Consider the following 27,062-nt stretch of genomic DNA (forward strand, 5'->3'; position numbering starts at 1 on the left):
TTAAATTTTCTAATAGCCACTATTGACCTTGTCAACATTCTCCATTTTAACCTGGTGTCCAAAGGCATTGTTCCAGTGTGCTTAATGGAAATTGCATGCAAATTATGGGCCCGCTTTTTGGGAACAAAATGGCGCGGTGATGAAATGAGGTCCTGGGTGCCCCATGGGGGAGGGGGGAAGGGGGGGGGGTGTCACAGTTAGCCAGGAGAACCCTTAATGGATCTGTCACTACGAGCCCAAGAGCGCTCTCTTTCCCAGTCAATAGCCATTAGCTATACTCCGGTGGCTGTGGAGATCTATGGGCCAAAAGTGACACGTTGCAAATTCAGCGCCGTCAGCAATTTTTCTTTTTTTTAATAGCTTGAGAACACCTTGGATTAGGGACTCACTTCAGTCGAGTAGAGTAGAAGGTATTATGATCTTTTTCCTTCCCTGTTTTGTAGTAATGTTGTTGCTCTCGCCGACTTTGACTGGAAAAGAAAACTAGCAGTTTGCTGTTAGGAGGTAAGGGCTAAAAAAAAACGTGCTGTGCTTTGGGCGAGTTTAATTAAATTCCCACGCGTAATTGATTGACCTGTGTCAGGCGTCCCTGTCATGCGGTGTGACCTGCGTCAGACGTCTCTGTCATGCGGTGTGACCTGTAGCAGACGGCTCTGTCATGCGGTGTGACCTGTAGCAGACGTCTCTGTCATGCGGTGTGGTCTGTGATAAATGAAGCCTATTGCACGGGGTGGTGCAGCTCCTACCCTTCTGAAGCTCCGAGTCAGTTTCTCGTATTCTGAAAAAAACCGTTCATGCTGTTTCCTTGGCAACGGAAGCTAGTGCGCGTTTGATTGAACCTTCGCTCTTATCAGGAAAGAAAAGAAGATATTTGTGAAGTCTTCAAAGAGTGGCATTTGTCAGCTGTAGCGAGCTAAAACAATCCGTGTGAACGACACTCCAGCCACTGCTACCTGCTACCATTGAATTTCAGTGGGAATTTACTGAATTCCGGTTAACCACTTGGATTGACTACTGTTATCTTCTTAGCTCAGCTGTCTTGCTGAATCTCGTGCAACTGCAGTACCCCAGTTCGATAAAATGCAACCGTAGCCTATTTCGGCCTTTCGAACCCAAATCGAAAGACCGCTTTGTGTGGTGTGGCGGAGTATCTGGCAGTTAGTAATTCAAATCCGCTCCTCCGACTTGCAGCACGGTGTCTGCCAGCTCTTATCGGGGAAATCGGCTCTTCCTGTTTGTTTTGGAGGGGAAAAGAGCACATCGCTGCTCTGTCTGTTGATCTAGCGCTTGGCAGACCAGCCCATGCTCTGATTCACTTGCAGCTCAGCTTCCCGAGCGCGATTCAGCGTGTGAGGCTCGGGGGAAACTCAGAGTAGAGCGCGCCACCACCCGCTGTCAAATCACTACCCATATCAGTCAGTGACAGTGGTAACACTTTACTTGAACACGTTGACATAAGGCTGACATAACACTGTTATACACGTGACATTACAGCTGTCACAAGATGGCATGAGAGATGATGTCGGTTTATATCTAATAACATAAAAAACCGTTATCACTTTCATTGGTAACACCTGGCAGAACACCAATCAAATGATATGTCATACTGATATAAACTGACATCAGCTGTTATATCACGTGTATAACAGTGTTATGTCAGCCTTATGTCGAATGGTTCATGTGATGTGTCACCAAATCAGTCGTAAGACTTTATTTTCACAGATCATTGTGATTCAAAGCAGTGAGTCGTTTATGTAGCCGAAAGGTTTTTCAGTGGATATGAAGTGAGTGTTCTGATTGGCAGCTGAGAGATAGTTTCAGTGTATGTGGAGTGTGTTGCGGTTCTGTGGTCTGTAGACGCTGGGCTCCAGGTGTGTGTGTGTGTGTGTGTGTGTGACCGCGCCTCGCTCTCCTCCGCAGGATGACCCAGAAGCACTACCTGGAGGGCCAGGTGTACTCTGTGCCGCTCATCCAGCCCGACCTGCGCAGGGAGGAGGCCGTGCACCAGATCGCCGACGCCCTGCAGTGTCTGGAGAAGATCTCCAGCGACATCTTCAGCAGGTACTGAGACCGCTCACCCTGACACACACACACACACACACACCGACATCTTCAGCAGGTACCGCTAATGTACTGAGACCGCTCACCCTGACACACACACACACACACACACACCAACATCTTCAGCAGGTACTGAGACCGCTTACCCTGACACACACACACACATACACACATACACACACGCACACACACTGAGATGTCTTCAGCAGGTACTGAGACCGCTAACCCTGACACACACACACACACACACGCATGCACAAACGCACACACACACACACACACACCGACATCTTCAGCAGGTACTGAGACCGCTTACCCTGACACACGCACACACACACACACACACACTGACATCTTCAGCAGGTACTGAGACCGCTCACCCTAACACACACACACACACACACCACACACACACACACACTGAGACGTCTTCAGCAGGTACTGAGACCGTCACCTAACACCACACGCATACACACCACACACGCACACAACTGAGAGCTTCAGCGTACTGAGACCGCTCACCCTAACACACACACACACACACACACACACACACTGAGACGTCTTCAGCAGGTACTGAGACCGCTCACCCTAACACACACACACACACACACACAGAGACGTCTTCAGCAGGTACTGAGACCGCTCACCCTAACACACACACACGCATACACACACACACACACGCACACACACTGAGACGTCTTCAGCAGGTACTGAAACCGCTAATGCTAACACTAACCCTAACATGTAACACACACTGCAACGTCTTCATCAGGTACCTCTAATCCCAACACACACACACAAATACACACATACACATACACGTACACACGCACGCATTTACTAATGCAATCATGAACGCACGCAGAAACATGTGCACGTAAAAAAGTGGCGTCTGTATAGGCAGCCATGTTTTGAAAACCAGCAGGTAGTTTTAAATACGCGCATGCAGGCATATACTTTTTAGATTGGGAAATGTGTTTTTTGTTAGCAATAAAAAGTATAATAGCCAGCCTTGGCCTGGGTTTCCTGGGGACTGCTTTTTTATTGAATAGCTCTAAGCTTGAAGATCATGCATTACTAATATATAACGGTTTTGTACTGAAAGACCAAACTTCTCACCGCCTCATAAATGGGTCCTTAATTGAACTTTCATCTAGAAATGAGCAGTGAGGAGGAGGGCTTTTTTAACGGATGGCGGCTGTCCGGGGGTATGGATTCCGCCCTGCGTTCGGCCCGTGCTCAGCGGTGGAATCTGTGACCGGATGGATTTTAAATTGTGACATCGATCAGGCCCCTCGGGCCCGACGCCCAAATCGGAGGACAGGCAGCGGTAATATTGACCCACTCCTCGCTATCGCCGAAACCGATCGGCAGAAAGCCAGCCGGCTGCGTCCCGCGTTTTTTGGACGAGAGGACCCGTCCCGGAATGCCGCGCCGGGTCCGCGGGTGGCTGCTGGTCGCCCTGCCTGGTCCGGCTGATTTCGGGAAGCTTTGTGAGAGGACCGCCACCTCCCTTCGCCAGTCGCCTCTCACGCTCCGGGTCCAGATGCGTGCTGGAACTTTGAGTACCTGTGAGGGAACACTCAGTGTTTTCACCAGTGCGTCCCCCCCCCCCCCCCCGCGGCCGTGTGATCAGACTGGTCTGGATCCCCTTGTGCATCTGTCTTACTTTCAGCCTCGAGTGGAACTACTAAATATGGAATCAGAACACTGCTTCTCACTGTCTCCTAGATGACTAAATGTTATAGACTCAGGCTGGTCACTTAAATGCCTATTCATCTCAGAAGACTAACCTTCAAAGGGGGGAGAATTACATTTTATTTTTTACAGCAGTGCAGTCTCACTCTCTCTATCTCTCGCTCTCTTCTGTTCCCTTTTCTCATGCGCTCCCTGTCTATCTCCCTCTAACAAACACACACACACACACACTCCCTCAGAGGCAGGCTGTGTGTTATATAAAGGCACCGGGGAGTCGGGCTGCTCGGCGGCGGTGTGCCAGTTCTGTGCTGCTCTCTGGCGTTCCGCGGCGTCAGTCAGCTGCCTCCCTGCGCCACACCGCGCCCCTCTGCACTCCACCCCTGCTGTTCCTCTTCCTCCCCCCCAGACCCGCCCCCTGCCAGAGACCAGGTCTCCCAGGATGCTTAGCTCCAGTTCCCGCCGCCCGGCCCGGTCTAATCGTCGCTGGGAACCGTCGGGTAGGACACGGCCCGCGCGAAACGTCCGCGAAACGTCTGCCGGGAGCAGCGGGAGTGGCAGGAGGAGCAGGAGCAGCGGGAGCAGTGGGAGTAGCAGGAGAAACTGGAGCAGCACAAGTAGCAGGAGTAGCGCGAGTAGCGGGAATAGGAGTAGCTACAGGAGCAGCAGGTGTAGAGGGAGCAGCAAGACTAACAGGAGCAGCAGGTGTAGAGGGAGCAGCAGGAGTAGCAGGAGCAGCGGGAGCTTGAGAGGAGGAGCCCAGGCGAACAGATTTATTCCTCCGCTGGTGTGATAGAGTAAGTCGGGTTCCTCAGTGTGTTTTTTCAGGCCGCGGTTACGTAAGACGCTCCTCTTCCTTTCTTTTGATCTCGTCAGACAGCCTCCCGTACAATAGGCCCTAGCAACAGACTCAGCCAGAACACAGTCATTCAAAGCCTGAGGATGACATATTGATGTCAGTATTATGTTAATTGCTACCGGCTATTACGTTTTAATTGCACTGATGGGATTTTGCTGTGAAGCCTACTCAGGGAGATATTTGTGCTGACTTCATGGAGTAGTAGCGTCATTTTTTGATATTGTTAATTGCATTGAGGTTTATTTTGTCTGTTTAAGATGGTTGTCACATCTTTGCTCGTCTTTTTCATTTTTTCTGACGTGGTCCCATCCTGATAAAGACAGGCACGGAAACAAAGTGTTGCATGAAGTACCAAAGCAGAAATGTTGAAGTGCTGTCTGACTAAAACCCTGAAAATGTGGGATCTCGGAGCGGTATGCTGTCACTGTGTGGCTGAGTGAGATGTTCTGGATTCAGCAGTGGTGCATTGCTGGGCGTCGAGATGGTCTTCACCCCGCCCCCCCCAAAGATTAGTTTCTCACTGTGGGCAGAAAGGGCGAAGGCCCCCCCCCCCATAATGGCCCTTTCAGTTTTATCCTCAGGCAGTGTTAGTGGGGGGGTGGGATGGGGGGATGGGGAAAGCGAATCACAAAGCGCGATGACGCGGTGATTGATGACCTCATTTAACGCGGCTGTCTCCGACCGACCGCCCGGGCGAACGCTTCATTTCCACCGAGTCGCCTACGTCGAGGTTCTCCGTGAGGCTCCTCCTCCTCCGTGGGTCCCCTCCGGGCCCCGTCCCTCGCCCAAGGCAGGGATGAAAATTACCCCCCCCCCCTCATTTATACAGGGCACAGAACAGGTCGGGGCTTTTTTAGCAGAACCCGTTTTTTTTTTCCGCAGACGGATAGAGGAGGAGGCGGCGGCGCTCCTAAATGCTTATTATCTGCCCCGCTATTATTTCGCGCGGGTAAATGAGTGTTTGAGAGAATAAATACCAGAAGGAAATTACAGAGATTCTAATCCCCCCAGCTGCAGCCTCGGCGGCTTTTAAAAAGCCATCCAGCCCGTTTCCATGGCGACAGCTGGAGCAGTCCCCGGCCTCCTTTGCTGCCCCCGGTGCGGGGGGGGGGTGGCGGGGGGGTTGGGGGGAGTGACGGAAGGTGACAGGGCCCAGGATTGAAAGATGGAGGGGAAGAAGGTGGAAAGGAGATGGGGGCGAGGGAGTTTAGCCGGAAAGCGCTGGTGCAGGTAGGCGGGCCTGTCCGGTTCGGCCTCCCGGTCGCTCAGTGACACTGCTCCGGGACAGCGGAGGCGAGGGTTTAAAGGGGCGAGGGGGGGGCAGCGGCAGGGAAAGATTAATCAGACAGGATTACGCAGCGCGTGCGCTGAGCGTGGCCGTGTGCGCTACAGACGCCAAGCTTAGGCGAGTGTCTCCGGCCCCGTTTGTCCACGATGTCTTCGCACCGAGAGTCGACTCACACCCCCAGTGCACCCTGTAGCCCGCCAGTCCTCCAGTCACTTTTGATGGTGTTTCATGCTTTTGGAAATGAATCACTGCCAGATCACCTAAAGATGTGGATGCCAGGTATGGTATACTATGGCTCTCTCTGTTTGAAGTTTGGCCTTACTGGTTTTGTAGCTCCCGATATTAATGCAGCGGGAGCACAAAGAGAAATGTCCGACGCTGCCCGCCCCTGTCCCGCTTCAGACCCTGCAGCTGCTGGGAAGCGTTAATCGAAAAGCGCTTGTCATGTGGCCCGAGTGATTTCATTATTATTTTTTAAAACCACACATTTAGCCCCTGGCTGCACGGCGTGTGATGCGAGTGGGAGGTGAGCAGGGATTGGCTGTGTGAAGGAGGTGGCAGGTTAGGATTGGCTGTGTGAAGGAGGTGGCAGGTTTGGATTGGCTGTGTGAAGGAGGTGGAAGGTTTGGATTGGCTGTGCTGATTTTGACTCCCGCCCTGCGCTCCTCGTGTTCCCGCCGCAGGGTGTCCCAGAGCGTGGAGAGGAACCGCGCCCACCTGCAGGCCGTCAACGACCGCGTGCGGCTGGCCCAGGCCCGCGTGCACAAGATCAAGGGCAGCAAGAAGGCCACCAAGGTGAGGGGGCGGAGCCAGCGCATCGCCTAGCAACAGGGCCCTCAGCACTCTAATGCACACAGGGCTACACATGCGCACGTGCACGCACATGTATGTATGTAAACACAACGTGCACGTCCAAACATATGCACAAACATGGCCATTCACACACAAATGTATTCCCACACAATACATGTCCACATGTACTGACACACATACGTGCACACACACACACACACACACACACTCACACACACACACACACACACACACACACTCACACACACTCACCACACACACCACACACACACACACACACACTCACACACTCACGCAGCCCATCACACCCCTGATGGGCCCATCCCGTCTCGTGGTGCCGTCGGCGATCTGTTTCTCCGGGGGGAGTCGAAAACTCGGCCTGCCAGCCAGCCGCAGACTCGCACCGGCCCGATCTGTCATTGGCCCATCCCCCCGTCCCCCAACCTCCCCAGCTCCTCTCCTCCTCTCAGGTTTTTACCGCGACCCTGTCCCCACACCAGCTTTTACATACCCGACTCCTTTCCTGTTTTTCGTTGCTCATCTCCTACAATGCTGACTGTATCGAACCCCCTAACCCCCCACCCCCCTTCCTTTAGAACACTTAAAGGGATTCTTCACAGGGAAGAAATAGCGTTGTCTGGCAGGCAGGTGGCTAGTCCGATAAGGATACGGCAACAAAAACGTTCGTTCTCGCATTTTACTCAACCACAGTTGTTCACTTTCAGTAGAATGCTTTTCATCTTTCTGTAGATGTATAGTTCTTTTATGTTTAGACTCTGTGATATAAATAGCTGTACACAATGGACTGTACATTAAGGACACAATGCAAAATAACTGAGTTGTTACTGAGGTACGTGCTCCTGTTGAACAGTGCATCGAATTGCCTGACAATGTGAATACTGTATTTTCCAAATTTTCTAGGCTGTGTGCAATTGATTTCCAAATCAGTCAATAAAAATTGGGAAATGTCATTTGTAATTTATTAGTAGTAGTAGAACGTCCTCATATTCTTTTGTGATTTGATGTTTTAAGTTTAAAAAGGGGTAGCGCAGACGCAGAACGAATATACTCTGTTGACGTGCCTGTTCTGATTGCGAATGGAATGTTGGGACAGCACAGCAAATGGAATGTTGAGACAGCACAGCAAATGGAATGTTGAGACAGCACAGCAAATGGAATGTTGAGACAGCACAGCAAATGGAATGTTGACAAGACACGAGGATGTGAACAGCACAGCAATGATGTTGACACAGCACGCGGAAGTGAACAGCACAGTAAATGAAGTTAACTCACTCCAACCCTAACGGTTTTCCTCTCTCTCTCTCTCTCTCTGTTGCCGCCGGCGACAGGTGTTTTCTAGCGCCAAGTACCCCGCCCCGGAGAGGCTGCAGGACTATGTTTCCATCTTCACAGGCGCGTCGGACCCTTCCGCTCAAAAGCGGCCCCGCTACAAGGTGCAGAGTAAGCACCGCCCCCTGGATGACAAGGCGATACAGGTAAACGGGTCATGCGTGCGATGTGTACCTTTCGTAGCGGGAATCGGCTCGTTCATTCTTTCTTTAAAATAACTGGTCCCTTCCAAAAAAAGAACTGGGATATTGATCGGTTTTTAATCAAGTTTACTGTACAAATTTGCCTAATCCTGCCTATTAATGGCTTGTCCTGTTGTATATTTTGTGAAATGTTATTCATGAATAAGTGTTTGCATATCATGTCAAAACTAAAAATAGCAATTGACTGTATGCTGACTCCTGCAGTTCACAGCCCCATCTTAGTGTTCACTTAGTGTTCGGCCGCTCTGACCTAGCCTCCCAGGTGTAGCGCCAGGACGCGAGGCCCCGTCGTTACTCTACTGCCACCTGCTGGCCGCTGAGCCACACCACCGCACGCGCTCAAGCCCTCGTCCCACACACCGGGCTCGGGGGTGCTGTCTGTCCTCCAGCGAGCGGCGTTCAGAATCGGCCTGGTCGCCCCTAATCACAACTCCCACCATTGTTCTGTAACGGTGGAAACTGATCGGGTTCAGTATCTGCGTGTGGAGTGTATCCGCACAGGAAGCTGCTTCCTGTGTTCTTTCTAAGGGGAACGCTTAGTCTTGTCTCCCCATCTGTTTCTAAAGAACACTATGAGTTCACTGGAAAGAACACCTGGCGTGACTGAATTATAAAAACATTTGATTAAAAGCTTACGAAAGCAAATTAAACTGCATTTGGGTGTGTATTACTGGCATAATAAATGTGAACATCAACATAGGTGTTAAAATGCATTGATGAGTATGAAAATCATTTTTGAAAAACAATGTCAGGTAGCCTAGTTATCCCATAATGAATCGATGCCAACAGAAAATAATTAAAATGCACTATAAATATCACTGCTTTGACAGCACGTTTTGTCATCGTTGTCATATTAGACAGGCAGCGACAATGTGTGGGAATCTCAGAACAGACCCGTATGACAGAAGCACCCTTAGGTAAAGGCTTGAGCTCACTGCAGTACAGACAGAATGGTGTCTCTTCCCCAGGTACAGCCGCAGTGTATCTGTGAGAGAGGTACAGAGGGGAGGGTGTTTTCCAAAGCAGGGCTTCCTGCCGTTTCCGTGGAAACGGAGCGCAGGTGTGTGTGCGGAGCGTGTGTGTGTGTGTGTGTGTGTCTAGTGCACCCAGGGACCCACCTGTCCGCTCCTCTTGCAGTCGCGGACCCCGAATCAATGCAGGCGCGGTCTCCCAGTGCGGCCCGGTCGCCGTGACGATACACCCAGGGGACGCGTCCACAACACCCCCCCCTTCCCCCAACCTTCGTCTCTCCACAGCAGGATGAAAACGCACACGCTACATCATCTGTTAAAAAAACCACGCAGGAGGTGCCTGACCTCCTGTCAGCGCACGCAAAGCGAAACGATCGCGAGCGAATTCCCGCCGTCGTTAGCCCTCGCGGGGTAGCTCGTTAGCGGCCCCGTCGTCAGGCCGCGCTGTGAGATGAAGCTGTCAGGCTAACGGCGGTGCTTAGCCGCGGCTAGCGCGGTATGTGCAGCGAGCCCCCGGGGCCCGTGTCTGACAGCACAGCGGCAGCAGAACAGATGGAGAGCCTGCTGCAGGGGGCTGTGCGGCCCCGTCCGGCTCAGCGGTGGTGGGGGGGGGGGGGGAGGTGGGGGCGGGGAGGGGGGGGGGGGGGGGAGCGTTCATGGTGTAGCTCCCGCGAGCACATGTCCGCCCATTATCACGCCTCATGCGGCCGCCATGTTATACACAGCGTCCCCGCTGTCACTGACCTCATCTCCCAGTGGTTCTGAGCACGCTCAGTCACAGATGACCTCATCGCCTCCGCCCCCCTCCCCCCCCCACTCTCCCCGTCTTGCCACTCATTTTAAAGGCATTTCTAGGTAAGGCATGAGTCGTGACTCGCCTGAGATAGCCAGCGACACACCGTGTCCGAGCGATTGGTGTTTAGCCTGCGAGAGCAGACATATTAGCCTGAAGGTACAACACACACACACTCACACACACACACACACACATTCACACACACACACACACACACACACACACATTCACACATTCACACACACACACACATTCACACACACACACACACACACACACACACATTCACACACACACACACACACACACATTCACACACACAGCACTCCGCGCTTAAAACAGAGACAGATTTTGGGCTGCGCGGCTAAATGAATTATTGGACATTACCGGCGCTTAAGAAAGTCTGCACTGAATTGCTTTTGGACTGAAAGCAGTGTGTATATTAGAGAGAGAGAGAAGTGTACAGTCTGGGTGTGTATTAAAGCGGAGAGCGTCAGGCGGCTTGGCGGGGGGTGGGGGATGGGGAGGCAGCGGTTATCAGATTGCGTAACTGGAGACGCTGCGGCGCAGGTGTGGGGAGGAAGGCGCTCGAGGGTACGTTCTGTTCTGAGCGGGCCCAGATGCGCGGCGGCTCGTTTGGCCTTGGGTTTGCAGGGATAATCAGGACGGCGTGCGCCCGTGTCGCCGTCGGGTTGGTTTTTTTTCTGTTCTGAAGCGTCTCCGCGTCGTCGTCAGGCACCGGCGAACGCCGCGATGCGAAGCCGTGGCGATACAAAACCAGCGTGTTTATCGCGTGTCGTGAAAACGGAAATACCGTACGGCTGAGATTAAAAATGTTTCGTGAACACAGCGTTGGCTTGATTAAGTGGTTGTACTTTATTGGGCTTTGCGTATTCAATACTGGTGGTTGTTAAATCTAAGTGTACATTCAGGAGTTTATAAAAGTGAGTTTTTGTTGATGTATAACGTCCAAAATGTTAGCATCAGCACTGTAAAACACACAAAACGTCTGTTGACCATTATATGTGGGTAGCCATCAGTATGTACTGTGCACTGTAATGCACTGAAGTTTAGTTTGACAAAACTGCAGCACAAGATAACGCTAAGAGTTTCTCCAGTCGCATCAAATTCATCTGGAGTAGGAAGCGGATTATTATGAATATTAATCGCGAGCGGGCGCAGCTAACCGTTGACTTTCCGATATGAGGGTTCTGCTAGCATCGCTGTTTTGCGAGAGAAATTAGCGAAGCAGTTAATTATATAAAATAATTAATAAGTCAGAGCAGTCAGCTGCAGCGCCAGTCCCAGACTTCTAAAAGGGCATGAGAATGCTCTTTTTTTACCCCCCCTCCACCCCCCGAAACCTCACGCCGTCTGAATTTTTGGAGATTGCTAACTCACTGTTTTTGTCCAGGGGATTAGGAGCGGTCCAGAAAAGTGCCTGTTCAGAAATGAACGTGATGGGGGCCTAATCCCCTGCTCCTGGTTTTGGGGGGGGGGGGAATCGATGGAGGCCGAGAAGGACAGGGCGAGGGTTAAGGCCCGAAAGACGCACTCCTGAATTTGAGGTCTCATGCAGACATACATTTGACGTTACTTTAGCCTTCGAATTCGGTCTGGAAGAGCTTCTTCCAAATAAATATTGAAATGGATGGATTCAAATATGTTACGTGTTAAAACCAGAAGTAATTTCTCCATTTCCACCCAGAAAAGGCTGCGGCACACATTAATTCTGTGTGTGAGTGTGTGTGTGTGTGTGTGCACGCGCGTTTGTGCACATGTGTGTGTATGAGTGAGTGAGTGAGTGTGTGTGTGTGTGTGTGTGTGTGCATGTGTGTGTGTGTGTGTGTGTGTGGGTGAGTGAGTGAGTGTGTGTGTGTGTGTGTGTGTGTGTGTGTGTATGTGTGCGTGTGCGTGTGTGTGTGTGCGCGTGTGTGTATGTGTGTGTATGTGTACGTGTGTGTGTGTGTGTGCGTGTGCGCGTGTGTGTGTGTGTACGCGCGTGTGTGTGTGTGTGTATGTGTGTGTGCGTGTGCATGTGTGTGTGTGTGTGTGTGTGCAGGTCGCTCCCTAAATCTGTCCGTACTTGAGCTGCTCTTAACCCGCTGAACCCTTACACGGTCCATTTAATATTCTGAGGTCATGTGCGGAACGCGCTGTTCTTGTTAACTTTGTGTTTAGCGCGCGGGGGAAACATAATCAAGCTGTGACAATGACTGGTCGGCTTATTATACCCATTAGGTTTGAGTGCTTTGTTTCAAGGCATTAAAATTTTTTTTTTTTTACTTGGACAAGTTCACTGCGCTTCTCATATCGCTGTCGAGGATTTACAGCGTGAAGCGAGCGGAGGAGTCGTTTCTGGAGCTGAGGGCCACGCCCGGGAACGGCTGCTCGTAAGGAGGGATTAACGGCTTCGTTACTCCGGGGACGTGCGTACATTTCACCCGCGGTTGTCGCGCTGTATCGTTGAAACACGCGGCCAATTAAGCGTGCGGTTTTGCCGAAGTATAGTCTGGAACATTCCACTTACTTATGGATGAAGCATCGTTCCAGTTCTCCGTGTAATCTCTTTATTTTCCATTTTTCAGTTTGAAAGATGCCCTGTTGGTATTGCGTACCAAAATACTTTCGAAAACAATGGATTTAGGAATGATATAAACAACAACATTACTGTCGTTTATCACTTTAGGATAATACCTTCTTGCGCTTATTTATTTTAAAATGCCATTTCTCTCTGTGTCTCCCAATTCAATTTCATTGTACCTTACTGCTTGATAAACGTATATAGAAACTGCCGAGGTGTACACAAACAAACACTGAAGTTTGAGCCGCAGAAAGGTTTTAAAAAGGTGAAGATGTAGGCGTACGCCTGAGCCTTCATTTCTGAGAAAAGGTTCTCGCCGGGGAGGTCACTGGGGTCGTCTTTCTGAGGGCTTGTGTGCTTTTGAAATGGACGACTGGTGCTTATGATGCTGAGAGAACTGTGAGGAAATGGCAATTCTCTCTCTCTCTCTCACTCTCTCTCTCTCTCTCTCTCTCTCTCTCTCTCTCTCTCTCTCTCTCTCTCTTGGTGCATGCTGGGAGTTTTCGTGAGTGAGAGCGTGTGTTTGGCGGGAGTGAGTGTTGCTTGTTTAAAAGCTTTTTACGGCTTTTCTCTTTATTCCAATTTGCGTGTTTTTCACTGTATGATATAGCTAGTTTTTTCTGTAGTTAGTGCTGTTAGTTCTGTGTTGGTAGGTGTCGGGTTTTGGTGCGGATGGCGTCCCAAGAGACGCCGTCCGTCTCCCTCCGACATGGAGTACGAATTTTGGCCGATCCAGGTGTCACGGTGGAGGAGGTTCTTCTCGCGGTGGGTGATCTAGTTGGGCATGACAACTTGTCATACGCCTCCAGAATGAATAAAGCGGTGGTTTTATTTTTAAAAGAGGTACGGTTTGTTTCACAATTAATCGAAAACGGTATTTTTATTAATGATTTGTTTGTGCCTGTTTCCCCGCTGGCTATGCCGTCAACCAGGATAACGATATCGGGTGTCCCCCCGTTTATCCCCAATGAGGCGCTGGAGCGAGAGCTTCAGCGTTTTGGAAAAATGGCGAGTGGTTTTAAAAGTATTGGCTTAGGGTGTAAGAACGAGAAACTTAAACATGTCCAGTCTTTAAGGAGACAGGTGTTTATGTTTTGGTTTCCCCTACACAGTCCCTAGACGTGTCTTTTAGAGTAAAGCACGAAAAACGGGTTTTACATGGTTTATGCGAGCTCTGGTAGCATGAAGTGTTTTGAGTGTGGGGATGTAGGTCACAAACGCTCCGCCTGTCCTCACAGACATCGAGCGTCAGAAAACACGGAGGCCGGTGGTGCTCAGCCGCCGGAGGCTGATGCAGGAGAAGGTACGAGTGGACAGGGAGAAAAGGAAACGCAGCTACCCAAAACATCGCCTTATGATGCAAATGCATTTGAAAATCAGAGGAGCGGGATCAGAAGGATCAGGCTAATTTAGATGCGACTGTAACGATTGTAGACTGCCCAGCCCCGAGTGGTGTAGGAAGCGGGGCTATAGTTACGGATTTGCCGGGAGTGGAGGTAGCTGAGCCGCGTCAGGCAGAGCAGGCACAAGGGGCGATGACTGGGTCCGGCTTAGGTAAGCAGGCTAGCGGCGAGGGAGCGGTGGCTGAGCCGCCTGTCACTGAGAACCAGGAAAACGATGAAATGGAGTATGACTCCGATTCAGATGGCGTGTCAGTAACAGACTCGCAGCAAAGTGGCGATGCATATACGCTTGAGGAAATCAATATTTTCCTTGATGATACCTTTGGAAAATCGGTCAGAGTCGAAGACTACTTTCCTGATAGAGAGAAATTTATTAAGACCGTCTCAGCTTTGCAAAAACTGGTTGGTTTAGATGTTTTAGATGAAAAAAAGCGCTACAGATTAAGGAAACATGTCACTGTTTTGAGGAAGGGATTTGAGCCAAAGAAAGGAAAAACTGTGAAAAAGCGGAAAATAACTAAATAAATGAATGAATTATGATGATGTTTCACAGGGTGTTGTTTCTCTTCCATCTGTTTTTTCTATCTGCTTCTCTGTTTCCAATCTTTATTTTTTCCATGCATAGATTAAGGGTTGGGTCTCTAAACATCAATGGAGGTAGGGATAGACAAAAGAGGGCTTTAGTTTCTGATTTGTGTCAACAGAAAGGATTAGATGTAATTTTCCTACAAGAAACACACAGTGACATAACAAATGAAGTAGAATGGGGTTTATGGTGGAGGGGTCAGCACTTCCTTAGCCATGGGACTAATTTTAGCGCAGGGATAGCCATCCTTTTTTCACCTGGGGTGAGTTTAAAAGTTATATCCACCACTGAGATAGTGAAGGGCAGGGTGCAGATGGTCAGGGCTGAGATCTGCGAAATTATTTTTTTGTTTATTAATGTCTATGCTCCGAACCAAGGTTCAGAGCGGCTGAAAGTTTTTAAGAATTGAGGGAATCAATACAGCAGTGTGGTCAAGGGAATGTATTGTGATGGGAGGGGATTGGAATTGCACAGTAAATTTCACTTTGGATAGGACAAGTGAGGAACCTCATTTATCATCATCCACTTGTTTATCTCAGCTCATTACTCAATCAGATTTAGTGGATGCATGGAGGGTCAAACATCCAAAAGTCAGACAGTAACATGGGTAAAGATATTAAATAGCAGGGTAAGTGCAGCCAGATTAGATAGGGTTTAACATCACAGGTGTTTAGCGCTAGGTTACTAAATAGTTTCATTCACCCCGTTGGGTTTCACTGATCATCACCTTGTCACAGTGGATTTTCACCTCTCACCTAACAAAAAGGTCAGCTCATATTGGCATTTCAATGTAAAATTACTACAAGATAAATTTTTTTGTGAAAAGTTTGGTTTGTTTTGGGAGGTCTGGAGGAACAGGAAAGGGGAGTTTGTCTCCTTGAGCCAATGGTGGGAGGTGGGAAAGACGCACATCCGTCTCTTCTGTCAGCAGTACACTGCTCATTCTACCAACAGGGTCAAGTCAGCCATGCAGACTCTGGAGCAAGAGATTAGGGATATTGAGTGCGGCCTTATAACACACAATAACCCTGATGGTGACACATTACAGAGGAAAAGACAGGAACTCAGCATGTTTTTACCGAGAGGGTGAAAGGGGCTATGGTTAGGGCACGTTTTATTGGTATCAAGGACATGGATGCACCTAGCTCCTTTTTCTTCAATTTGGAGAAGTCTGTATCCCAAACAAAGCAGATGGCGTGTCTTCGGCTCCCAGATGGAAGGGTGACCACCAACCCAGCTGAGATGAGGAGGCATGCAGTGGCTTTCTATACTGCCCTATACGGGGCGGAGGACTCTGATGCAGCATGTGCTGAGCTTCTTCAGGGGCTGCCTCAGCTGGGGGTGGCGGAGCGCACCGCTTTGGACACTGACATCAGCCGGGATGAGCTTACTACTGCAGTAGGGCAGTTGACATCCGGTCGCGCTCCAGGCAAGATGGCTACCTGCAGACTTCTATAAACATTTCTGGAGCTCCTTAGGGACTGACTTACTGGAAGTGCTACAGGAGTGCGCCCAAGAGTGGCTCATTACCGACTTCCTGTCGGCGTGCAGCTCTTTTTCTCTTCCAAAAAAAAGGGACCTGGCCTTACTAAAAACTGGAGACCTGTGGCCCTCTTATGCACAGATTATAAGCTGCTTTCCAAGGTCCTGGCTAATAGACTGAAAGACTATCTGGAAATACTGGTTCATAAAGACCAGTCATATTGTATCCCAGATAGGTCTATCATGGACAATCTTTTTTTAATGAGAGATTGTTTGATGTGTGCAAAATGTACAACCTTGATGTCGGTGTTTATCCCTTGACCAGGAAAAGGCTTTTGATCGTGTCGACCATGTTTTTTCTTTTTTTACTTTGAGGGCTTTTGGTTTTGGGGAGGGCTTTATGGCATGGTTAGGGTTGTTATACAATGGGGCATCATGCATGGTTAAGGTGGGAGGTGGGCTGAGTCGTCCAATTCCTGTTGAGAGAGGATCAGACAGGGCTGCCCCATCTCTGGACAGTTATACTCTCTCACAATTGAACCATTTTTTAAACAGGCTCAGAAATAGGCTCACAGGGCTCTCCCTACCGGGGCTACCACAGAGCCCACCATTAGTGGTGTCGGCATATGCCGATGATGTTAACATTTTATAAAGGAGCAGAGGGATGTGGATGTTTTAGTTGAAAGTTTAGGTTTTTATGAAAAGGCTTCCTCTGCAAGGGTAAACTGGGAGAAGAGTGAGGCCCTACAGGTAGGACAGTGGCGGGAGGGCAGCTCCCAGCCTGCCAGGGGGTCTCAGGTGGGGAAGGGCAGGAATGAAGGTTTTGGGAATATTTTTAGGGACGGAGGAGTTTCAGTTGCGAACTGGGAGGGTATCATGGAGAAGGTGTGTGCCAGACTGTCTAGGTGGAAGTGGCTGCTACCCCAGCTGTCATATAGGGGGAGAGTTCTGGTCATCAATAACCTGGTCGCCTCGACCTTATGGCACAGACTGATTGTCTTATCTCCACCAAGGGGCCTAGTTGAGGCGGTGCAGAGGACTATTGTGGACTTCTTCTGGTCCGGCCAGCACTGGATAAGGGCGTCTGCACTGTACCTTCCTGTTGAGGAGGGGGGGCAGGGCCTTATTGACATCCCCAACAGGATAAGGGCTTTCAGGCTGCAGGCAGCACAGAGGCTGCTTTAAAAACTTCGGTCTGAGCTGGCAGGATACAGCTCGACTGTTACTGCGGAGGGCTGGTCGACTCGGCTATGACAAGCAGCTGTTCCTGCTCCAGCCTGAGTTGGTGGACCTGACTGGGTTGACGCCTTCTACCTGTCAGTCCTACAGTCGTGGCAGGTTTTCAAGGTCCACCGGGAATCAGAAATGACACCAGGGATGTGGCTGTTTGAGGAGCCACTGTTCTATACTGCCCTCATAAAAACTCAGACCTTGTCCTCTGCCAGCCTGCGGTCCAGCCTGAGAGAAGCTGGCTGTGTCAAGCTGGGCCATTTGATGAAGACGTCTGTAGACCAACTTGCAGAGAAAACAAAACATCAGATCCTCTAGACTGCTGGAGAGGTTGGTGGAAGAGGTCTGTGCATCCCTGCCAGGGCCCCTAAGAGCATTTGCTGAGAACCGTACTCTGTCTGACCAATGGGATGATGAGTGTGAGTATGTATTTCCCCCTTTGACTGTCTATCCTGCTGTTGGGGAGTGGCAAGAAGAGGGGGGCGCTTGCTGTCTTTTACAACCCCAGAGTTGGGGGAGTTTGAGACTCTAAGCAAGAAAGCAGCTTATTACACCTGTGTCAAAGTGTCACACTTACGCTCTTTGGCAGGGATAGAGGCGTCGAGGTGGACTGGGTTTTTTGATCCAGACTCTTCCCCGAAAGGCTGCTGGCGGTCTTTGTACAAACCTCCCATTGATAAACGGGCAGGTGACCTCCAGTGGAGGATTGTGCATGGGGCCATAGCCACAAATAGACATCTGGTGCACCTGGATCCCAGTATAGGGGAGGGTTGTCCTTTTTGTTCGGGGGCGGAATCCCTACAACACCTTTTTATTCTGTGTCCCAGACTTAAGGGTTTATTTAGGCAGTTAGAGGGGTGGTTTCAAGGTTTGGGGACAAGATTTTCTTTTCAGTTATTTATTTATGGTCCACGGTATTTGGCGGCTAAAAGGTCTGTGCATGTTCTACTTAATTTTTTATCAGGAGTAGCAAAACTGTCTATATGGAAGACAAGAAAGAACTGCATCCAGGGTCAGGGGTCAGTTGACCCAGTCCTGATGATGAGTGGACTGCTGGCAGCCCGTCTCAGGCTGGAATTTGTATACTATAAACTGACGGATAACATGGATGCTTTCATGCACACTTGGGGTATTGGAGGGGTTTTGTGCACTGTTCAGGAGGATTTGCTATTACTTCATTTTTGAAGTATTTTCTGTTGTGTGGAATTTTTGGTTTTTGGTTTGTAAATAAGGATGTAAATAAGGAATTTTTTTTTTCTCTCTCTCTCTTTCTCTTTCTTTTCTGCCTGTGTTTAGTTTTTTGATAGTCTTTCTTTTTATGTTCTTTGTCTATTGGTTTTATTTTTGAAGTATAGCAATTTTCTGTGTTGGAAAATGTCCCAATAAAAGGGGTTTTTAAAAATCAAAATCTCTCTCTCTCTCTCTCTCTCTCACTCTCTCACTTTCTCTCTCTCTCTCACTCTCTCACTTTCTCTCTCTCTCTCTCTCTCTCTCTCTCTCACTCTCTCACTTTCTCTCTCTCTCTCTCTCTCTCTCTCTCTCTCTCTCACTTTCTCTCTCTCTCTCTCTCTCTCTCTCTCACTTTCTCTCTCTCTCTCGCACTCTCTCACTCTCTTCCTCTCTCCCTCTCTTTCTCTCTCTCTCACTCTCTCCCTCTCTCTCTCTCTGTCCCACGGTCTCTCTCTCTCTCTGCAGGAGAAGCTGACGTACTTCCCTGTGTGTGTGAACACCACCAAGCGCACGGAGGACGAGGCTGAGGAGGGCCTGGGGGGCCTGCCCCGAAACGTCAGCTCTGTGAGCTCCCTGCTGCTCTTCAACACCACAGAGAACCTGTGAGTGCTCACAAATATATACACTATACACACACACACACACACACACACACACACACACACACACACACACACACACTATACAGTACTCACACACACACACACACACACACACACACACACACACACAGACACTGTACAGTACTCACACACACACACACACACATACACTATACATGAACACACGCACACGCTGTGGCTTTTGTCGTTCCTCACTCTGTTCAGTCCCATCAGAAACGATGAGCACTAGATACCCGTTAGATGTGGGAAGGTGGTGAGCATTGTCGGGCATTATGTTATGTTATGTCGAAGGATAATGTTTGACCACCATGTAAACCGTGCAAGTCACTCTGGCCAACGGCATTTCTTAGGCTGACGGACAGCTGTGGAAATGGAAACTAAGACAGTGTTTTGGTACGGCGATTCTGCCGGCTCTCAGGTATAAGAAGTACGTGTTCCTGGACCCCCTGGCTGGAGCGGTAACCAAGACGCACCACACCCTGGAGACGGAGAAGGAGGAGAAGCCGTTCGACGCCCCCCTGTCCATCACCAAACGGGAGCAGCTGGAGAGACAGGTAGATTTGAGGGGGGGGGGGGTGAGATTTAGGGCATGCGGCATCCGTGTCTGGGGGAGCCGGACACGCTGTATGGACCACTAACAGTGCTGCCAGATCTCACAAAACAAATAGGAGAGTTTGTCGTCAGAAACAAGCCCAAAAGCAGCAGAAGAGCAATGGAGAACTGGGGTGGGTGTGATTGCTAACCTGGGGCAATAGCTAACAGCTACATTTACCAGTTAGCTCGTGCCATTAAGCCATAGTCACCATGAATGTGGGGAAAAAGGGGTCACTTCTTACATTTCAAAATAAGCCAGCCTGATTTTTTATAATAAGCCCCAAAAACTGCAACCGTGACTTCCGGGGGTGGGGGGGTGGGGGGGGGGGGTTGGGGGAAGAAGCCCAAAGATGCGTTTTATGAGCGGACTTGGCAACACAGGCCCACTAACCCCTGCATTAAAGTGCAGGATAGCATCCAGCGGGATATTCCGGGAACTGTTGGCCCCCGGGTGATATTTCAGAGTGCCGGGGGCTCACATTAACTTTCACAGGTCCACCGTTTCCACTCCTTTGGAATTTATCTTGTGTACTGAGGAAAAAGAAATTATACGTGTATTATCGCATGTTTTGCCTTTTCTTTTTTTTTTGGTGGCTTGCAGTGCATCATTCCTTAGTTTGAAAATTATTAATTGACTTACCCTGCTCTGAGTACGTCGGGGGAATTTTTCCGTTTTATTTAAGTGTATTTCATCATTAAAAAGTTTCACGTGTTGGGGTCCCTTCCTCCCAATGCAAATATCCGCAGCATTAGCGTTGTGTTTGCCGACCTCCGGCTGAAATCCCCAGCAGCCGAGGCTGCGTTATCTCCCCGCCCGCGATTATTATCTGCGCGGTCCAAGAACAGCCTGTTCTCACGGCCGGAATGAAAACAGCTCATTCAAACGGGCGCTGCTGTCGCTGCGCCGAGAGTCGGGCCGTTGAAATAAAGTGGGTGAATTATTCAGGGAGACTCGTGCGATGCAATGCTTTTATGACCCGTTTTAAGCTTTTAGAAGTGTTGCTGAGAAAACTTGCGCGGCTGAATGTTTATTATTTCAGGTTTTATTGCGGAAACTTTTCGGGTTGGTGTGTAAATGTAGATTACAGAGGGCCCTAGAGCTGGTTCAGGTCTTTACGGTTGCAGTTGGTGAATCCTGGAGTCCCTTGTTGCTTTTAATGATATTTGCTCACTCTCTTTCTTTTTTCCATCTCTTAATCATTTTCATTCACTCACTTCTCACTATCTCTCGGTATCATTTACCCTCTCACGCACACGCTCACTCACTCACTCAATGACTCATTCACTCACTCACTCACTCAATGACTCACTCACTCACTCACTCACTCACACTCACTCACTCACACTCACTCACTCACTCATCATCACTATCAACTCACTCCACCACTACCTCACTCACTCACTCACTCTCACTCACTCACACACAATCACTCACCCCTCACTCACTCCTCACTCACTCACCACTCACCACACTCACACCTTATCTACTCAACTCTCGACACGGGCCCGACCGCGACGACTACTTACGTGCCGACCGGGCCAGGTGCCGGACGACTGCCCTCACTGCCCCTCCTCGGCGCGCGGACGCCTGAGTCAGCCCACCTCGGCTGCGCCGTGGAGCGCGGATCCCGACGCCTTACGGGCCGACGCCAGAGTTGCCAACGGCCTGATTAGCTTATCTGTTGCATGTGTTTACGGTCGACGCCATCAACATCACAGCGACAGCAAAATCTAGTATTCTGTTGTTTGGTTTAGTCAGATGTCTAAATCACAGTCCAGCAAATCAGTTGCCGTTTATCGTCATGATGCTCTTCATTCGTGTGGTTTCCCCACTCCAGGTTAGCGGTTAGCATGTTTTTTTTTATTTTTGTTTTTTTTTTTCCCAGGTTTGCGCTTCAGCGTCGAAGCTCCGCCTCCGCCGCCGCCCCCTCCTCCGCCTCCGCCGCCCGAGTCCCCGCGCCTGAACGCCGCCGCCCCGCCCGGCGCGCCCCCGGCCCCGCCCCCGCCTCCGCCCCCTCCCCCTGCCCCGCCCTCCGGAGACAGCCAGCCTCCAGCAGGTATGACTAAGGACACTTAGCGACACTTAAAAACGCCACTTCCTGTGTCCTGGAAAAGCACTGGTCGCACAAACGCAGCCATTGTCCGCTCTTCTTCTCTGAAAAAGTAAGCGCAGGAAGTTTCCTCGCTTTAGCGTAGGTACCGGAGGCTAGCCTGAGCTCAGACAGGCAGGCAGCGGCCAGATGAGCTCCCGGGTTTAAGGGTTGCGTTAGCTGCAGAGAGAGCAGGTTTCTGCGCTTAATCCTTTGTGTGTGGAGGAGTTACTGCAGAACCTTGAGGAGAGTACACACTCCCCCCCAACCTGTTTGCTCACAGTAACGCCGGCCAACGTTCCCGAAATCCAGTCTTGCGCTTCGTCCGAAAAAGTACATGGCCTTCCGTATCATCGATTAATCGATTTATGGTCTGCTTGCCTGGCAGACACCCATATATATATTTATTAAATGCTGTACTGACTATTATATGCCTACCATAGCATAACTACACTTTCATTACGTGCGTAATTACAGCACTTCTCATTATGTTTCTTATTACAACACTTGGCATTAATGTCATTGCAACACGATTAATTAGTGTCCCATTACAGCCCGTTTCATTAGTGAGTCATTACGGCGGGATTCGTTAGTGTGTCGTTCCGGCCCTGTTCATCAGCGTGTCATTACCGCACAGGAGTGGCGACTCAGAGCTCAAGGCGACAGCAGCGGTGTCCAGACTGTGTGTATTAGCAGGGCTGGAGATAAGAGTGCCTTGGTTTGAAATCCTGGGCAGGATAAGCTGCTGTTGGACCCACATGAAAGCCGCTACTGTTGATTACACTACATTACATTACATTACATTACAGGCATTTAGCAGACCCTCTTATCCAGAGCGACTTACACAACTTTTTACGTACAGCTGGACATATACTGAAGCAATGCAGGTTAGGTACCTTGCTCAAGGGTACAGCGGCAGTGTCCTGTCTGGGAGTCGAACCTGCAACCTTTAGCGTGGTTCCTTGCCCATTATTCTACACTAAGCTGATTGATCTCATTCACCCTGGCTGTGTAAGGGGTAACCGCACTCAGGGGTCTCCGTGGTAACCTGCAAGCTGATTCTCCCTGATGACCTTTGACCTCCCCCCCCCCCCCCCGTCCAGGCGCGGTGCAGGGGGCGCCCTCGGATGTGGCGCAGCCGTCGGACGGGCGGGCCAGCCTCCTGGAGTCCATCCGCATGGCCGGCGGCATCGGCAAGGCCAAGCTGCGCAACGTCAAGGAGCGCAAGATGGAGAAGAAGAAGCAGAAGGAGCAGGAGCAGGGTGAGAGGGGACGATAGGGACCGCGTGTACGCGTGTGTGTGTTAACCTCGTTTCACAGTGGTCAGAGGGACCAGTAAAGTGTGTTAACTTCACTTAACGCTGGGGAGAGAGACTGACGGGGACCGTATGTGCATGTGCGTTAACCTGATTTAACACTTGCTTATTAATTCGCCAGGTACAATAAAGCCCAACATTGCTGATGCGTCTCTGGGAAATGGACTGCCCTGCGAAATTGTGTTGATAACCTTTAAAGATCATAAATGTCAACCTCATTAAACTATGCCCTTTTGTGTCTATTTGCCATTTGCAGGAAAATCCATATATGGCAGTATTAATGGGTCTGGGAATTTATTCAGAAATGGAACAAAAAAAAAAAATTCAGATTTGATTATTCAAAGGGTGCCGTGGCGTCTCTGAATAACCCATTCAGAGATGGTATTCAAAAAAATCAAGGCCGTTTATGAAAGTCTAATTGAAACTGAAATTGTGCATCATGACATTTCTAAACCTCAGCAGATTGCACGGAGGATTGCTGTTTGGCTGAGTCCTTCAGGACTGAGTGCATAGCATTGCGCTTTCTTTCGTGGTGTTTTTGTAATCGCGAAAGTTTGCTCACAAATCTGCTCCTGTACGGCACCCTCTCTGGTCTTGGATCGCTGCTAGTTTGCGTGTGAGGTGCAGGGAGAAAGCAGCATGTTAGGGTGCGCACACGGGCAGAATTATCCCTGCAGTCTGCAGCGATAGGACTGGCCGATATACTGCAATCCTAAATTTTGAATTCACTGATGACCATCGCCACCGAGAGGCCATGTAAATTACTAGGTAATTGCCAGGTAACTGCTACCTGTTGGGTGTTGATAAGAGCCAATCAGCAACAAGGTCCTACTGCTTCCGTGTGATCATGTGATGTGTTTTTCTCAGTCACATGGTTAGCTGCAAGGCCTTGCTGCTTATCAATCCCCAGTTGATGTGATGTTTTATGATGTTTCTTCTTCGGAAAAGCATTTCCTGTGGTCTCTGAAGTTTGGATGTTTACTGCCACAACACCAGGTATAATTAGAGAGACAAAAATATTTAAACGAAGACAGTACACCACATGGTGGCGATGGTTGTCAGTGCATTCCGTGATTATCATTGAGGCATATCGCCCAGGCCTACCCACCCAGCGTGCAGTGACCCTGACCTCACTCCTGTCGTTTCTCCTCTCCTCCCTCGTTCCTTCCCCTCGTCCGGCAGTGGTGGCCGCCGCCAGCGGAGGGGACTTCATGTCGGACCTGTTTAACAAGCTGGCCATGCGCCGGAAAGGTAGGCCCCCGTCCCGGACGCCATTACCGCCACTGTCTCACACACAGACTGTACACGGACTGTAGACCCCAGTGGAGGACAAGGGACACACACACCCCCCCTCCCCCAGCCCTGGGAAAACATCAAATGCCCCCACCCCCCACCAACATTATTATGATGTGTTTGGTGGTACCCCCCACCCAAAAAAAAAAAAAAAAGATATCCTGAAGAATTTTTTCTTTGTTGCCCCGTACAGATCCGTACAGATAACGTTCATAACAAACCATTAAAACCATAAAAACACCGCAGTAGCCTGAACGAGACAGGGGATAGCGCTAGAGGGTTGGGATTGAAGGGGAGCCAAGACGCAGGTGTTGGAAGATGCTAATATGAAACTTTATTGTCCACAAAGTGGAAATTTTCCTTTGGCTTCACCATAAAAACACATAAAAGAAACGTATGAAAGTACACAATACAGTAAGCAGTAAAAAAAAAAACACAATACCAAATACAGTTACTTTGACACTGGCCTGAGCCACTGCTGGGCTCTACTTCCCATGTAGTACCCAAAGATTTCTTATAAATATTCTTATTTACCCTGGGAAGCCTTTAACGTCTCCTTGGTGGTAAAAGTTCAAATTCCCTGTGTAGTGGGTGAGAGGAGTCATAAATAATTCAATGACTTTTTCTCCTCAATAGTTCTTCATACTTGCTGCTGCGCTGCTGTGGCTTCCCGGTTATTTTGGAAGCCATATTAACTGTCCTCTGCAGCCTATTCCTCCTCTCACTGTTCAAATATGTGGGTGTTTATTTGAAATTTTAATAAATTCACATCCCACTAGTGCAGATTACGCATGCGTTCTTGGTGAAATTATTTTCAGGTCCAAAATTGCGCATTGAATCATCAAATGAAGTTGTTTCATCTACCTTTGCTGTGACTGCTGGGTAAAATTACCCAGGGGGCCTCATTGGCCTGGTATGAGACCAGTTTTCAGGGAAGGGATTCTGACTTATGTGAGTTTCTGATTTAAAATATGCACTCTAATGTTTAAAGTGTAAATGTGGATGTGTAAGATTTGACCTTGAGAGTGACCTTGCCCTGCAGTGAGGCCTCCCTGCACGGGGGGGCGGTGTTTACCGTTTAGCCTGTTATTCCGTTCCTCTGAGCGGCGGTGTCTCACGGCATTCCCGGCATTCCGGCAGGGATCTCCGGAAAGGGCCCGGTGGCGGGAGAGGGGGCCGACGCCCCCCAGGCGGGCTCGGGCGGGGCCTTCGCCAGGATGTCGGACGTCATCCCGCCCCTCCCCGTCCCCCAGCAGCCAACCGCAGAGGACGAGGAGGACTGGGAGGCGTAACCGCGGAGACCTGTCCTCCTATCGGAAGAGCTTGGGGGAGGGACGGAACTCCCTGCCTGCGGAAAAGGGGCGGGGCTTCCCGATTCAGACAACGACTGGGATATTTTTGTCTAATGACAAATAGAAAAGTTTCCCCCCGAAAATAACATTAAGGCATTTTACTAGCATTTTGAAAACAGGCGAGGAATTCTGAAGTCTAGTGCCCAACCTTTCTTTTTCTTTTTCTTTTTTTTGCCCGTCTTTTTTGGTTTTGTCAGTGTGTGCTCTTTTTTTTTTTGAAGCGCAATGCAGTTATGTGGTTGGTTGAACAAGGCATCATCTTAGATTTGTGGCCAGCCCTGGAGGCCGCGCGTCTGAAGTACCGTTCCGCTGCGCTCACTCTCATCCTCCCTTCTGCAGTCGGGCCGTAATGGAATATCTCCGGTCACGCCTTTCTGAAAACGACATGGCTCTCCTCTGTCCCACACTAAAGCTTCTCCTGTGACCAGAAAACAGGGTAATGACACTACCTTCTGTGGCCTTCTTGGACTCGAGCCAGTTTGGCTTTTTTGTGGCATTAGGCGTAGAATCCACCCGAGACTCCATTTTTTTGGGGGGGTTTTTTTTTTTTGCGTTCTTCCCGAGCCTGTTGCGCCGTACGCCATCCCACGGGCGAGCAGCTTCGCAGGGAGAGGGAGACTGCGGAGACGGCGAAACGTCGCACGCAGACCCCCGTCACCAGATGGGCGGGGGGGGGGGTGTCTGAAACGGGGATCAACGGCTCGCTCCCCCGCCCCTCTGTCTCAGATCTGCGGATTTGTGGGTGTTTATTTATGGTGGTCGTCAGGGACGACCCTCGCTGGTTACGCACTGCTGCCGTGTGCCACCCGTGACTGCGTCATTAGGTTTGGCGTCCCCCAAACCCCCCCACCCCGCCCCCCCCCGCCGCCACCTTGCCCAGACTGCGTAGAAAGGCACACGCGCCTCTCTGTGTTGGTGTAAAATGTGTGTCCCCCCTCCCCATTGTCCAAGCTCAAGTGTGTCTGATGTGCACCTCTTGAAAATATGTGTAGAGATGCTGTGTCTGATTTGTTTGTTTAGATATGGGGTGAAGATGTGAATTGTGTGTGCGTGTGTGTGTGTGTGAGAGAGAATGCGTGTGTGTATTATAACAGCGGTTCTTCATTTATGGGGATATATATGTATATGCCTCCTGGACTGATCAGTTTTGTTTTTCCAATGTTTAAAACTAATCTGCAAAAATCTGTCACAGGATATGATTTTGCAAACTGAAAATATATAATTGATCTACACAGTA

General features: G+C 49.8%; 1 protein-coding gene across 1 annotated transcript in view; it reads left to right on the forward strand.

Annotated features, from left to right (window-relative positions):
- Window positions 1–27,062, forward strand: part of wash1 (WAS protein family homolog 1) — a 37,499-nt gene extending 10,437 nt beyond the window's left edge. The window contains exons 2-10 of the mRNA XM_064342030.1: window positions 1,921–2,061; window positions 6,593–6,704; window positions 8,072–8,218; window positions 19,023–19,159; window positions 19,599–19,734; window positions 21,618–21,831; window positions 22,968–23,126; window positions 24,363–24,431; window positions 25,614–27,062. Coding sequence (XP_064198100.1) covers window positions 1,921–2,061; window positions 6,593–6,704; window positions 8,072–8,218; window positions 19,023–19,159; window positions 19,599–19,734; window positions 21,618–21,831; window positions 22,968–23,126; window positions 24,363–24,431; window positions 25,614–25,765 — 1,267 coding nt within the window. The 3' untranslated portion in view covers window positions 25,766–27,062. The remainder of the gene's footprint in view (window positions 1–1,920; window positions 2,062–6,592; window positions 6,705–8,071; window positions 8,219–19,022; window positions 19,160–19,598; window positions 19,735–21,617; window positions 21,832–22,967; window positions 23,127–24,362; window positions 24,432–25,613) is intronic.

This window comes from Anguilla rostrata, chromosome 7 (assembly GCF_018555375.3).
Source record: "Anguilla rostrata isolate EN2019 chromosome 7, ASM1855537v3, whole genome shotgun sequence".
In the NCBI taxonomy this organism is placed as follows: domain Eukaryota; kingdom Metazoa; phylum Chordata; class Actinopteri; order Anguilliformes; family Anguillidae; genus Anguilla; species Anguilla rostrata.